Source organism: Pholcus phalangioides, unplaced genomic scaffold (assembly GCF_987345545.1).
Source record: "Pholcus phalangioides strain wild (caught in Gottingen) unplaced genomic scaffold, Ppha-v1.0 ptg000043l_1, whole genome shotgun sequence".
NCBI classification, from domain to species: domain Eukaryota; kingdom Metazoa; phylum Arthropoda; class Arachnida; order Araneae; family Pholcidae; genus Pholcus; species Pholcus phalangioides.
In genome coordinates, this window is record NW_028301629.1 from 3,320,628 (window position 1) to 3,337,177 (window position 16,550).

Consider the following 16,550-nt stretch of genomic DNA (forward strand, 5'->3'; position numbering starts at 1 on the left):
ATAATGTTGTACTTCAAGTTGAAAGTGTGTCCTCTTGCGAGTGACTAAAACTAACAGAGAAAACAGTTTGCTAAAAAGTACTTGTCAGCATGAAAGTCATTCACCCAGGCTGTCTTAAGAGCATCATGGGCCCTCAGGCCGAATGATTTATCTAAGGCCCTTTACCTGGCAATTTCTCAAAAATTTCAACCAGATCTTATTTTTTTTAGGCCCCTCTCTTCTGCTGAGGCATCAGTCTTAACGCGTGGGCCTGTCGGGGCACACCCATGAGGAAGACAGCACTGTATTCACCATAGGTAGACTTTGACTCGTTCAAAGCGTACAGTTTGATCTTATTCTGTGTTATTTTGCATAATAAAGTCACACCTTGATATAATGCACTCCTGGAGACCAAATAAAAGTGACTTCATAACTCAGGTTGAATTAGTAATGAGCAACTACAACTCCCTAATTATGCTGCAGTTAAATCAAAAAACCAAAATTCAAACTCATGAAGTGATATTTAAAATGGACATTATACTGAGGTCTGGCTGTATACTGATGTTGCAAAGAAAAACATTTTCGTTCTGCACAGCACACCATTAATTAATTGGTTAGATGAAGTGCTGAATAAGCCAATAGGGTAATAAATAAATTCAGTCTGAAAATTAAAGATACAAGAGAGAGAGATATTCATATGCAAATACAGTAGAACCTTTCTTCTTTTGCTTATCTGGGACCACGTTCAAATCAAATGGATAAAAGAAAACCTGGAAGAGGAAACCAAAACAAGTGCAAAATGCCTAGCACAGTTATCCAGGCACTTATCTCTGAGAGAAGCCTGATTATAGGTGCAATTTCAAAAGCTGGTTCGCAGAACTCAACATTAAATTGTATAGGTTAAGTTTGATTAAACCGGTGCAAACCAGCTGAAGTGAACTACTGGTACTGTCTTGGCCAAACACATGATATAAATTAAAACTTTGCACTCTGCCCAGATGTCAAAACTCAGACAGGGAAAATTTTGCGATCATATTCAAAACATACCGTAACCTCTTTACTAGATAACTGAACAAAATACTGCAGGTATTAATATTCATTTTTTTTAAATTGGGACAGTTGTTCTCAAAATGTGCAAGATAGCTTCCTGGGGGCATCGCCAATGCTTTTTAGGGCTCGGGGGTGTTGTGGTGAGCTGACAATTGGATGTAAGCCAGTAACACCCTTGATGAGGTGCTGCGAATTCATTATTTTTGGACATCTATGAATGATCTTTAGACTAGGGCAAGAGAGCCATAGGCTACAAATGTTTAAGAACTACTGGGTTAAGCTAGGGGTCCACCCTGGTCCAACAGTGATTCAGCAGCATAGGCTGACCCAGTCTGGCTCAATGTTACTAGTGAATGTTTGCTTCTAGAACACTATGTTGTGACTGTTGATGTTATTCGACTGATGTGTGGCCAGATGAATTGGAAGATTGAGAAGGAAGGGGGTTCCTTTGACTTGGAGACTAGTATTACACTATTACTAGTAAACCACTCATGGACCTCATCCTTATTCCTCTGCGGAACTTTTAATGAATTGGTACATGTTGGAACGTGTTGTGAACCTAACATGAAGTTGGTTTCTGTGTAATGGTTGTTATAGTGCTGCCATCTATTTTTTAAACTATGAGTGCTGGAAGGTCTGGTCGTTCTCTTCGACCAGCTTTGGATTGGATTTTAAGTTTATTGGCACAGGCAAGGACCAATTTGGTCAAACTGCGAAATTGGTCCTTGTTGAAGAGAACGACCAGACCAGCTTCCAACATTTGACGACAATGATCGTTGTCAATGATGGAGTGGCCACACTACTCTGCCATGACCAATCTCAGAACGTGTGGCCCGGGCTTTAGGGAATGGAGGGTCAGATTAGAAAGGTTCTACTGTAACTTGAAAGAACAAATTAGCCAAATTATCACTGAACTATCATAACTGTGTGAAAAAAATGGCTATGGTGTCAAAAAACAGTGATGTTTACAGTGACTGGGTGCGATTGGTTACTATTAATAGGGTAATTATTTCACTATGACTGATTTGTTATTTTTTGGGATTGCAATAAAGTGAATTAAAAACGAATGATAGGAGTTTCAGACTTTCTTCTGGACTAGAAATGCACAACATGATTGCATATGTATCTAGAAATACATCTTGAAACCCTAAATTTAGAGAAGTTGGCAGACAAGCATTTGCTTTTGACAGAAATGCATCCTTAAAAAAAATATGGCATCAGTGAAAAAAAAAGCAGCAAAATATGGACTAGGATCACAATAATGCAATTTCATGTATATGAATATTTATAATGCAAATAATATATTTAAAAGAAATCTCTCCAGAGAACACCTAAACACTACTTTACAAGATATCGTCAATGTACAGACACCATTATATGTATTATGATACATTTTCCTCCCGATAAAAGAGGAAAATTTACATTTTCTTCTCATCAATCATCAGAAACACTTTTAATTTTAAAAAATGTGCTACACACAACATGACTCGTACTTTATGTGATGCAAAAAAATGTTTTTCCCATTTTCGCACAAAACAATCCACAACTTCAAACATGGACAATTTTGTGACACAAGCTCTGATTTTTTTCCCTTTACAAAAAACTCCATTTTTTTTGTCGAAGAAGCTCTTGACATTTACATATAAAAATCGGTGCATTCTCGCACCACCCCTTTTTACCCCAATTCATTTCATAATACGAATCATACAAACAACTGCGTACACAAAGTATGTAAATTCTCAAAACACTGTGCAGATGAAGCAGCAAAAGCACACAATACAAAACTGACAAGTACACGTTACACCAGACCAGTACACGTTACCAACAAGCAAGTGTGCAAAGCAGATAAAATAAGAAAAAATGAACTTAAAATGATAACTTATAAAATTGATGATATTTAACTGACCCGCAGTTACAAGTAACAATAATATTAGCAACACCGAATATTCTTTATGAAATTTTTCAAACATTTTTCAATTGAAACGAAAGGAGAACTCCAGATAATCATTCAACACATCACTAGCACCGACACATTTAATGATTAAATATTTTTCTGGGGGGAAAAATGATAGAAAGAATTCACCTAAGTAATAATGTAATTTAGCAGAGGCTGCATGTACCGCTAAAAAATTTGACCTAAATCGGTTTGAATAAAAATTCCTTGGAAATATTTGATACATGATCAAAGGAAGCAATATAGTAGGATCCTGATTATCCAAGTTTCGGGTTATCAGAGGTAGGCTATTTCTAATAAATCAATCTAAAAAATTAAGTGTAATTAAATGACATGTGATGCCCATGTGTTGCGACAAACTGTTTCACGAAAGAGTTATTATCACACACTAAATTGACTAAGCCAGTGTTTCAAAAAAGAGAAGAAAAGTGGTATCTTTCCTTCAAGAAACAGACCAGAGGGACAAGAGAAGCCACAGATGCAGCATGTGGTACCCTGAAAGTTGGCTTAGTTGACTGGGACGACAGTAAAAATTTTTTTCTTTTTTCAGAATTAGGACAAGATAAATAAGTTTATAATATTCTGTGCTGGACAAAAATTTTGAATTTATTGTTATTCGTGAGCACCTTGAAGCATTTAGGAGTGTTCGATAACAGAAGGTGTCAAAACACCATTAAAAAACACTATGTGCCGTAAACTGGAGTAACTCTGTAGAACAAGCATTTTATTTCCATTTTTGAAATTATTTGAAGACACAGTTTTTGCGTTCTTGATCTAGAATAATTCATAATTAGTAAAATGCACCAAGGTTGCTTAAATATATTCTGAGTGATGCTTCCTGTAGTTGGCACCTTGTTTTTTCCATTTAGTGATCATCATAACTTCGTGAAACCTCTTAAAACTTTGATTAGTCAAAATCATACATCAAGTGGAAAACAAAAGTAATTATTCAGTTCATATAATTTTGTGACGATTAATTTACTGTTTGAATTATTTCAGTATCTTAATTAGGTAAATTTTCTAACTAATAAAATTTAAACATATTTCACTTGATAGGGTAACATTAGGACACAGCTGTCCAAATTTTGGTAATTTTTGAACAATTTTTTCCCCATTTGTGGTGGCCTTCTGTTTGTGTTCTGATCTTTGAATCTGAAGTTAATTGTATGCAGACGGCAGGAAAGTATTGGAAGTGGCCAAACAAAGAGGACGAGCTTTTGTACCCTGCTACGAATTTGATAAAAGAAATTCCTGCACCCAAAAAAATTAATTCCAGTCGAAATGAAGAAAAATAGGTTAAAATCATGCAAAAATTAATTTTACACATGATTTCAACATATTTTTGTGTTTCAATAGAACAGTGCAAATAAGTGAAGAATTTTGTTTTTTTGCAACTTCCCCTCACATGTATTTTAAGAAAAAGTAGCTTTTAAAATGAATTTTTTTTATTCAGGTTCATTTATTTTTTTACATAACTGCTTTTTGGCAACTGTATAAAAATATTTTTTCTAGTTCCTAAACTTCAAAAGTACAAAAAAAAAAAAAAAACTAAAAAAAAGTTCTTAATGCTGGCAATACACTATAAAATTGGGTAAATCGAGATGCTTTATCCGTACTTAAACTGGGTTTACATTATAAGAGTTTGATAAAAGTCCTTTTATAAAACTTGAGAAATACTACTAATAAATAAGATCATTGGTTGCATTTTTCTAGTTTTATAAAAGTACTTTTATCAAACTTTTATAGTGTAATCCTGGCTTTATAGAATAAGGCAGCCATAAATATTTTTTATGGGCATTGTATAATATTTTATTGTAGGTATATACAGTTTCTGTAATTGTATTGTAAATTGGGTTGTTGTATTTTAGAAATATACGACATCCATATTTGTTATGGGCGTCTTTTTCTCAGCCACCTCGTTTGGCATTCTACCTGGCCTTATATAAAAAAAGTTTGTTTTATAAAACTTGAAAAAACAACAAATAAGCCTATTAGTTAAATTCACTCGAATGTATCCAATATGCTTGTTTGTTGCAGTTTTGGAGTCTCATAAAAGACCACCTCTAAAACTTTTATAGTGTAATGCACACTGGCCTAACAAACTAAACAAAAACCAAATTTTTTCATTGTAAACTCTCCTTGCAGAATTTCCACCTGCTAGTATTGGGATAATAATCAGACACGAGTACTAATATGACTTTCAGAGAAGGAAAAAAAGGCTTGTGCTAAAGTTATCTCAGAATCAGAATGCAGGGTAGTTTAAGAAACAATGTCTCTCGCCCTATTTATTTTATAAATATCTTTAAATAACCAGACCTGGATAAGCAAGCGGGGTATTGTAGCTATATCCCCCTCCCCGAAGAAATCCTCTTAACTATCACAGTACAGATAGCATTCAAAATTGGACAATTCTAGTACTAAAGTTACCCCAGTTTACAGTATGCAATATTCGAAATGTAGTAAACTCTGTAAAATAGAGTAAACATCACAGTACTTTTTGTAACTTTATGCTATATTTGTTTGATTCTTTTGGGAAATTTTCCCCGCCACCATTGTATAGTTATTAGAAATGAATTTTGTGTATGTAAGCGATTTCCATCATTTAACCACATAATTCTGATATATTCATATTATTTGAGTAATTTGGTCGAGATTAGCTTGGAAAATTGTCAAGTAATCTACCGCACCTCTGTAGCTTGAATTTTGATGGCTTGAAGCAACATTGTTTGTCAGAAGTACTTGGAAAAGAACAACAATGATTACACAATTGAAGATTTTCAAGTTATCGTTACTTAATCCGGTATATTATAAATTTGCTATAAAAAAATTATTTTAACAGATAGTGAAAGTGAAAAAAATCCTTTTAAACATTTTTTGCTGCTCTCATCAGTTTTATTTTGAGGTTCTTTAAAAATTTTGTATTAACAGTAAGAGTGAAAAGGCAAGATTCGGTGCTAGGCGGGTTGAATGACAGATATTTCAATGCTAACAGTAATATGAAGGGGAAACATACGAGGGATGTCAGCTTGAAATTTTTTTTTCCTGAATTGGAAGTCTCACTCATCAAAAACCTGATAAATTTAAATGCACACGTCAGATTTCACAAGTGATTTTTGCAAATTATCATTAAAAAATTCATTCAAACGAGATCAATGTGTGATCTCGAAACTCATCAGTTGCAATCACAAAGTCATCATTGATGTTAAAGCATAGCAAAAATGCCACATCTATAGTTCAGATGCAGACTGATCATAGCTCTAGATTGCAGAATTTCCCGAAGCGTCACAATTTCTCTTCTTCCAATGTGCCACAGACAAAACATAAAATACAGAGATTGAGATAAAAGATCTCTTTCAAACTTTTGATATCTTACTGTCACTGATATGATAAGATGGAATAGAATTATGTTGTGCTGGAAGCTGTTTCGTGTTTGGCGTGGAAGGACGTGGCAGCGACATTGAGTGCTGTTGTTGTTCGTTGGGAAATGGGTTCGACAGAATGTGAGGCCCTCCCTGAGGGACAATGTTGTTGTGATGATTGTTGGCAACCTTCTGCTGGAGGGAGACTGCATTAGCAGAAGATAATATCTGTTGCGGGAATACTGGAACGTGAGTAGCAGGCATTTGGTTGGCTGTTCCGACCGCAGCACTAATGTTCGTAGAGCCTGTGTTGTTGCTTGGACCTGTGCTACTGTGCTGGCTACCATTATGAGTGCTGGCAGAGTGGGCGACACTCATTGTTCGGTTGTGCATGGCTTGCCACTGTGACAGACGCGAATGAAGCTCCTTGAACGTTGGTCTGCGAGTTGGTATTTCATGCCAACATTCGATCATTAATGAATATATGTGTGGTGGGCAATCCTCTGGACACGGAAGCAACTGACGAGATCGTATCATGTCAATGACTTCTTGGTTGTTGTATCCATAATATGGCTGCAGCCCATAACTGAATGTTTCCCACAGCACCACACCAAATGACCATACATCGCTCTCCGTGGTAAACTTACCATAAAGTATAGACTCTGTTGGCATCCATCGTACAGGAAGCAACGATTTAGATTGCACTCTGTAATAATCTGAAGAGTATATGTCACGAGACAAGCCAAAATCAGATATCTTAACTGTTAAATTGTCGCCAACTAGGCAGTTCCGAGCTGCCAAGTCCCGATGCACATAATGGTGACCAGCCAGGTATTCCATGCCAGCAGCTATCTGTTTAGTGATGTGCAAAAAATCTGGTACATCCAATATATGTGGAGTACCATCCTCGCTGCTGCCAGAAACATCAGAGCGAGGTGAATGAAGTATCAGATACTCATGTAGATCACCCTGTGACATGTATTCGAATAGCATGCATATTGGCTCTTCACGCATGCACACTCCCAGCAAACAAACTATATTTGGATGGTGCAAGTCAGACATCAGTTCAGCCTCTCTCTGGAAATCTTGCTGAGTTTTCAGAGTCGCATTCTCTTTGAGAGTTTTGATTGCAACCGGAGTTATACTTCCATTACCATGTATTCCAAGAAGCTCTCCACAATAAACTTTCCCAAATGCACCTTCTCCAAGCTCCTGGAGGAATCGTATTGAAGATAAAGGAACATCTTGCACTCTGAGTTGACTTCTTGGTATGAGGGCTTTCATTTCTACTTGCTGGTGAGGGCCTTGGTGATTGACTGGACGCATAGGCATCTTGGCATTCTTGGTTGGTGGTGGGGATGGCTTGCTGCGATGTCTTGCACACCAAAGTCCCAAAAGTAACCCCAGCAATGCCACGATAACGATAGTTGGGAGCAATATATATAACCATAGATAGTCAACTGGAAAAGAAATAAACATAATTAACAACACTGGCTTTCATAACACACAAATTACAGTAAAATCTTGATAATATGACTACACCGCTTTACCAAAAATGTCATAACATCCAAGGATGATGTCACTCTCCACTATTCATGAAGGTTTTTGAACAGCTGGCTGATGCAAAGATAAATTCAGAAAAGAAAGAAAATTCAACTGCTCTTGCGGGGAATAAAACCAACATCCTCTCCCTTGCGGGGTGAGTGCCCCAGACCACTAGACTACAAGAACAACAAATCTCAATCTTTCCTTATAGCTCGTGTGAGCAGAATGCGGCTGTACACGGACGGTCAGACTTGACTCGGGCCAAAGCTCAAAATTGAGTTAAATGTATTATTTATTCTATTATACAAATTCCTATGCATGAATAGCAGAGAATGATATCATCCTTAGATAAGTCATCATCTGGTGGCAGTGTCCGCCATTGTGAGCTTTGGTATGAGTTAGGTCCAGCCCTCTATGTTCAGTCCTGTTAAGCGAACATGAGCTCTAAGGAAAGATTGAAATTCATTACTTTTGTAGTCTAGTGGTCCAGGGTGCTCACCCCGCAAGTGAGAGGATGTTGGTTCTTGGTTCCATTCCTCGGAAGGACAGCTGAATTTTCCTTCTTTTCTGAATTCATATTTGCATCAGCCACTGTTGAAAACCTTTGTAAGTCATAACCTATTCTATTGGGCCTACAGTGCAACCCTTTAGAGGAAATATTCTGATCTGGAATAGTTTCTGTTGTTCTGGACTACGGTCAAGTAATAAAATGAAGTCTGCTGAGCATTTCAGCATGCCTTTAGTGACCGTATTTACCCATCAATAGGTATTCTTTGAAGGCAATGTTTCAGAATGACAATGCCATAATATATATAAGGGATAACCAAACAGCTGGTCCTTGGTGCCGACCACGAAGTGATCGGAAATTATACTGCGTGTCAAATTTGTGATAATTATTTGAGCTATTGGTTGCAACAGGAGACGTCCTGCTCAACAAACAACTTTTCTGGTGACAAAAATAAAATTTCATCATGTTCTCATCATACTAGTTTTTCAGCACACAAATTGCTCACAAAGTTTGTTTTGGAAATTTTTGTTACCAATCTCCTAAGGCAAGTTGTCAGTTGTGGCTATCTGTGATGAAACTTTTCCGAAGTGGATGCAAACTCACGATCACACCTAGAAACCTCCATCAACAGGCTACGGAGACTCAAATAATGCCAGAGGGCAAACATATATAATATTTGACAGAAGAGTTGGTATTATGCCACTAAGCAAAGGAGCTCCACACATAGATATGATCATAGTCTTAAAGGTTTACGGAAAATTCACAGACAACAATTCACCACCATGCAGTTCACAACTAGGAAAATTCACAGCCGAAAATTTACCGCTAGGAAAATTCACTACCGGAAAATTCACAGCTAGGAAAATTCACCAACAACAGTTCGATGCGAGGGAGTAAGCGATTGAGTCAGTGAGTGAAGGAGCAAGTGAATGATTTAGTGAGTGAGTGAGTGAAGGAGCAAGTGAATGATTTAGTGAGTGAAGGAGCAAGTGAATGATTTAGTGAGGGAGTGAGTGAATGATCTAGTGAGTGAGTGAGAGAGTGAATGATCTAGTGAGTGAGTAAGTGAGTGAGTGAGTGTGATCCTAAAGATATGGCGGAAAGTTTTAATAATGACTTTATTAGAAGAAATTCCGATGATATGGAAGAAATTACAAATTGCTGATGCACAATACAATAGAGTATATTGAATAATTCCATTAACTCTGTTTTACTCAAAAACTTCTAATGAAATGTTAAAAGGAATAATAACAGAATTAAAAGATTATAAAGTAAGTGGATACGCGATAAATAAACCCCCTAAAATACTTAAAATCATCTTCCGTTATCACTTTCATGTTATAAAAAACATTTTTGATCAGTAACCAATGGATTTTTTTTATGATGAACTAGCTAGCTGTTACCAGCGACTTCACTAGTGTGGATTCTGCAATCTCAAATTTACTCGGCAATATTCCCCCCCCCCCGTACCACTTGAACACCTCATGATCCCCATGGGTGATGAACTTTCAGAAATCCTGTCTTAGTGCGTATCCACATCTATATACTTATATAAAATAACATGTCCTGACTCCGATGATTCATCATCGCCGAGCCAAAATTGCTGAAGCTATAAATATGTCATTAGGCCAATATTGTAATATAGACAATATAATATAGAACAATAGGATATTTTAATCATTTGTGGCACTACTAGGTTAAAAATTTAACTAACTAATTCTCTCACTCACTAGGTCACACTCGCTTGCTCACGGACTGACTTACTCGCTTATTGACTCAGTAACTCACTCACTCCCTCACTAACTGACTCGCATAGAACTGTTGTCAGTGAATTTTCCAGCAGTAAATTGTTGGTCGTGAATTTTCCGGCGGTGAATTGGTGGTCAGTGAATTTTCCAAGCGATGAATTTTCCGGCGATGAATTGTTGTCGGTGAATTGCTAGCAGTGAATTTTCCAGACACGAGTCTTAAGAGTGCCATGGGCCCCCGGGCCAAGTGATTTTTTTGAGGTCCTGCCAGGCAAATTTACATGCATACTCCTAGAAAATTTCAACTATATCCTATTTTTGTGGGACCTCTTTTCTCTTGAGGTTCTCGGACCCAGCATTATGACGGCGCTGTGTAAGATGATTATTTGTGCCAAAAACAGAGAAGTATTTATCTCTAAATTCCACCATAGTATGTTGAAAGCATTCAACTTTTGCACCAGACTGGCACCGTTCCAAACTGAAACACAAATATTCTGATTAAAGAAGGTAGCTCGCATAATAAGAATATATGTGTACTGCAAATATCTGGGGTCCCACGTAATTTTATGGTCATATAGGAGCATCAGGCAATATTGCACATCAACAGGTAATCTGACTCGTTCATGTGAAACTGGCCCATCTTTACTTGGCACCATCACGTGTTTATCCATTCAAGACACCCTCATAGTAGATGGTAAATATGATAGATGAGACTGGCTTTTTAGCACGTATTTTATCCTCATAATAAAACACCTATTGATGTATACTGCTACGTGTATCAGTTCCTCTTTTTTTATTATTATGCTATAAGATTGGCGCCGAATCAGAGGAAAGAAAATATAATAATCACTGAGAAATAAAATTTTGTTAGTAAAATTAGAACAATGAATGCGTTTGATGGAATAATTTGCAGAAGAAACTGTAATCTTTGATGCATTGGTTCTAGCTGAGAATGCAACCAGATAAACAATGAATATGTGTCTTGAATGAGTTTATGAAGGAGGGGGGGGGGAGGTGCAAAGCCCAGGGTGAAGGTTTAACTACTGAATTGCATGTAATCTCCTTATTCTTTATAGCAGTGTTTCTTGACCTTTTTGAAAACAAGTACCAGTAAAATGTCTGAAACAATTTGAGGGACCAGTTGTGTCCCATATTACGGGACATTCTTGTAATTTTCCTTGTTCCAATTTCGTTTATACATTTGTCCTGGCTTTCCAGCGATACTTATTTTAATTTTTAATATTTACTAAAGTGAATATACACACAGCATTTCCATAATATAAATTATATTATGATAGTTATGACAAAAATTACAAATAATATCAGGTTTAACGTTTTGTCCTCAATTTTTTTAAAAATTTCAATTATGATTAAGGATTGTGACTACTTTCTGACAATGTTTTGGCGATGACCTGTATTTTACGGATCATTATTTAAGATCCCTATTTACCAAATTTTATTTTTCTCAATGAAATATGATCATTTGAATTTTTTTTTTTGCGAAATACATCTTTGTTTTGAGATGTTGAGATGTTGCAGCCCTTTATTTTCACATCTTCAGTAATTTTAGCAGTAATTAGCAAATTGCATTTAAAGCAATGAATTACAATTTTTTGCAAAATTTAGCGATGTCCCTTATTTAGGATTGCAGTTTCCTGCATTCTCCTTGATGATGTATGGTGAACCTAAGTATGATGGTTTGAACCCATATGGATATTACAAATATCAATTACAATGAGTGAATAATTTTATCGTTAATTAATATTTAAAATGTCAAACTACCTATGACATTGTCGCAGACCATAGGTTGAGAAACGCTGCTTTATATCATTTACAAATCTGAGTTTTTGGGATAATTTTACTAGCGTGGCTTATACGCCGGAAACTGTGGCACACGACACTGCAGCTGACCTTGCGTTGGCCCTCAAACAGAAAGAAGTTTGCCACCCCTGATATATATATCCCAGTATTTGTAAAAGTGGTTGAAAGAGTTCAGCATTGAAACATTTGGATTGTATTCACTAAGACTACTACTAAATCCAATCATGAATCTATGGAGCTTGTTCAAGAAAAGTCAGTTGGAGCCAGTCGAATTTTCCTGGATCAACAAGGATCATGATGAAACATTGATGCATATCTAGCTAAAAATGGGCGGCAAGATATTGTGCGAGTTCATAAAACAAACATACCACAACAAATGTCCCAGTTTTAATTTCGTTAAAGGCAATCAAAATTTTGAATTCAGCTTTTTTGTGTTTGCGGGACAGTATCTAATATCTTATTCAGTGGTTCTTAACCAGGGATCCACGGACACCTTGGGAGCCCTTGAAGAGATTTCGGAAGAGGTTCTGTGAGCTTGGACAATGGGAAAAATTAACTTATTGTTTTTACGCTATTATAAGAACCCCCGATCTATAGTACATAAAGTGAAACACTTATGCAGCAATGCTAAAAGGGATGGGAGAAAAGTATCGTTAAGGTACATCTACTCTACTACACACCAACTGTGGTTTTGCTTTGTAAATTTTAGTTTTTTTTTTCTCCCCCCTTCCCATACACAACCTAGTTCCAACCATAGCCTTTGCTACACAAAATCAAAAAGATGCAATTCAAGCTCTTTTGGCGAATCCATCGCTTGTAGGTTGTCAGAAGTTTTGGCTACTTTTCAATGAAATTTCGACTTGGAAGTTTTTGTTAATGTTTGGCAATCCTGATGTCATTTTTCTGGTGGTGCTCGTATATTTAACATGATTTCATGCTGTTTAAAATGGCTAGCTCTAGTAATCATTGCTCTCTATCACTAAGAGAAGAGATTCTGAAGAGAAAAAATTGATGTCATCCAATACAAAGAAAAATGTAAAATGGGCGTTCATGCTCTTGGAAATGGACTGAATGTTGGGAAGACAGATATGTTCCATTTTGAAACAAAAAGAACTTTGGCAAAAAGAATGGCTGAAAAATGGAAATGAAGTTAGGAAAAATAAATTTCAGAACACAAAAGGATTTGCTGTACACGCAGTTGTGAACAATTGGTTTGTTTCAGGCAAGAAGCAAGAATTCACCTGCTTCCGACCCAATTCTACAAGAAAAAGCTCTAGAAGCTGCAGAAGAACTTGGGCTCATCAATTTAAAGGCTTGAAATGGTTGTTTAAATCATTTTCACGTAAGTCCCAAAATGGCATTTAAGAAATTGTGTGGTGAAGCTGCTGATTTCAATGATGAAGTGCAGGAAGAAAGGAGCATAAAATTGACAAAAATTATCTAGGGATATTCAGCTAGTGATACATACCAGGGGTGGCCAACAGCTAGCCCCCAGTTTGTATGCGGCTAATTTTAAAGGAGGAGTTAGAATATTAAGCAAAACCCATCAAGAATTGATTGAATCAATTTCCCAAATGATGTAAATTCAGTACATAAACTTTATGCAATATTTCTTCAGTAATTTTACTTGTGTATCTGTGCAATAATTATGTACTTTCATGACTTTTAAATGTATCTTATACTGTCAGAATTTTGTTCCTTTGCAAACAAAGAGCCATTTCCAATGCTGTTATTACTGTAGTTTACAGGTTTACTGTATTGTTATTACCATATTTTCAACAGAAGTCCACTCTGATGCTGTCATCCCTTTTTTACGGACAATATTTTTTTGCCCCGCAAGTGTCTGCAAAAGAGGGGTTTTACCGTACTTCATTTTTTAAAAGAGGTGGTTGTAGAATAAATCATTTGAGTTTCTATCATTTCTTACAGAGGAAGTTTGCTTTAATTTGAGTGATTGTGACTTGTTAAAAAGTTTGAGTTTGGGAATACAATTACTTACATTATGCCTCCTGTATGCTCTGTACAATACTGCATGCAGTTGTGTAGCATATATGCTTATTCTTTCTTCCTTATTCCATCATGGGCTCTTGGGTTACATAGTTGCATTCTTGATCATGTTATGTCATGGGGGGGACCTCACTTTTTTTTTGCTCTTCTAGCCCTTTTTTTCTGTATAATGCAGCAAGCACCAGAGTCATGTATTATGCCTTTCATTATTGAATCTACGCAAATTCTTGCGTTTTATCATAAAGCCTGCTTTGACATTTTTCATTTTTTCTCATCGATCCTTCCTAAACCTTTGCTTTCTTCAATAGTACTTTGTATATCATTGTTGCACCATGCCATTTATGAGTAAAGTAACTTGTGTTCTTTGTTTTACTTTCCTATGTATTGTATGTATGTTATCCTATATATTTCATGCATTAACAGAACATTTCTTTGCCACTAGCATCAAGCCAGTGCTTGTATATAATGTGTATATTTTGTGTACATATTTTTTGTTTTGGATATGTAAATATTTTTTATATGCAATAAAAAACCACGTATGAGTCCCCCCCACCCCCGAGAAGTATTCAGCAGTAAATTGCCCCTAGAGGATTCAGCAAAGTGAATTGAATCCTGTATCTTGATGACTTTTCCCACATAGGCTTGCACATAACAGGGATTATCTCCCCATATGAAGGAAAGGATTGTCTTTTTTTTTCTCTCTCTCTATCAAAAGACAATCATTGCCATCAACAACTTTAGAAAAAAAGTATTGCAATATATTTGAGTATGCTTACCACATTGTGGAACATTACATATTTCTTTTTGCACACTCGGATCAGCGGTGAAGCACCATGGTTGTGGTTCCTTTCCTCCAGGATTACGGCAGTAGTTGTGTCCACCAACCAGTTCAGGATAGTCAGCTGTACGGTAGAATATCTGGTCGCTCCAATCGCGACATTTCAGTCCTGACACTGTCACAGAGATGGTGCCTCGATACATTTCTCCATTTCCTTCATAACATGTATCTTCTATGGAGAAACGAATACAAAAATATTTAATGACCAATTAAAAATACTACATAAGTCTGTGCATCATACGAGAAGCAACAATTAAAATACTAAAAAAAACTGGTTTTCGTGTTATTGTAGTTGGTGTTGGTTCATGCATATACAAACCTCTGTCCACCAATATCGCATTGGGAATGCCAAGACGCATGCACGTCTCACTCTCTTTCGATCCAACAGGTGGCAACTCCTCACAGACAGGCAATATCTTCTGCTGACCAAGAAGGGGATGACGCTTCGCTATTGAGTACTCCATCCGGCAGATACTACTCTCCAACACTTCACATTCATCCCTGCAAACCTGGCGTGGCGTCGGAAGGATGCTATCGGTGTCACAGAGAGGGAAAGCAAAGAAGCACAGGGAACGGATGGCATATTTATGGCATTCTTCCGATACATCATGGGACGTTGCTATGACGGTGAAAGCTGCAGTGAGCTTCTCCTCCATGCTGCTCAGGCCCAGAGGCGACTTCACATAGACTGTGCGGTTGCCGATGAACTGAACGCATGTCACTCCCCGATAAACTTGACAGAAACCAGGAGAGTTCTGCTTCTCGACTTCTGGGAGACTGTAAAGAAAGAAAATATATCAGTTAATCAATTATTCAATAGATTATCAACCAATTGTAAAATATGTAAAGTAGCGATAGTAAAAGTTTCAGTCACAGGTTATATTATGTTGGTTCCATCATAGGTTCATGTCCAAAGTAATAAATAAAATTATGTAAATTTTGATAAAAAATTCTAGGCCCAATTTCTGCATGGCAAATGGAGGAAGGGGTGAAGCTCCCCATTTGCCATGGGTCAATAACTTTTATAGAGTGAAATATTCTTGGTCCTGCAGGCCTCCTAATGACTGCTTTGTATATGCTACACCCCCACTTTCAAGAAAAGTTAAGACCTTTGTAAGATTTTCATTGCTATGACTTTATGCACCAAGAGAGAGATGAAGTCTTGACCACAGTGACAGTCCTATCCGGACTCCTCCACAGCCACAATGACCAAACAGTTGTATTTTGATAACAATGCTCTCCTTCATAGTTGTCTCATCCAGTCTCTTTCCCATCAACAAAGAAAACCAAACAGTAGCCTAGTTTAGACCAATGTTTCTCTACCTTTTTCAGCCTGTGTCCTCTCCCAACTTTCATCTAACTGATTGAATTGAATTAATCAAAACTAAATTCGTAACAAACAAAAATTTCATAAATAAGATTGATCCATGGACAGACATGGATCGAAGGTGAGTAATCACCAAGAGCCAAACTATGTAGGAAAAATGGGTGTGTATATAATACTGGGTGTGATTCAACGAACTTACACAATAAATCATATCTCCAGACACGTTACTATGGGTTCATATCACATCTACCCCGGGCTAGAGTTCAGTAAGTTTCCTCCTTGTGGGGTTTTGTCATCTCAACATCTTGGTGCCTCCCGGGAAAAGTGATGCTTGGAGCAATTGGAGGTGGGGGGGGGGGTAATTCTTAGCTGGAAATAACAGCTTACATATTAACATACATTTGAAAATAATAG

The 16,550-nt window shown here is 36.8% G+C and overlaps 1 protein-coding gene across 1 annotated transcript in view; it reads right to left on the bottom strand.

The window, feature by feature from the left end:
- Positions 1 to 6,246: 6,246 nt before the first annotated feature.
- LOC149063801 (tyrosine-protein kinase transmembrane receptor Ror-like) overlaps positions 6,247 to 16,550 on the bottom strand; it is a 265,166-nt gene continuing 254,862 nt past the window's right edge. Inside the window, exons 6-8 of the mRNA XM_089255570.1 lie at positions 15,129 to 15,586; positions 14,748 to 14,981; positions 6,247 to 7,802 (exon numbers count right to left, since the gene is read on the bottom strand). Of these exons, the coding sequence (XP_089111696.1) occupies positions 6,337 to 7,802; positions 14,748 to 14,981; positions 15,129 to 15,586 (2,158 nt within the window). The 3' untranslated portion in view covers positions 6,247 to 6,336. The remainder of the gene's footprint in view (positions 7,803 to 14,747; positions 14,982 to 15,128; positions 15,587 to 16,550) is intronic.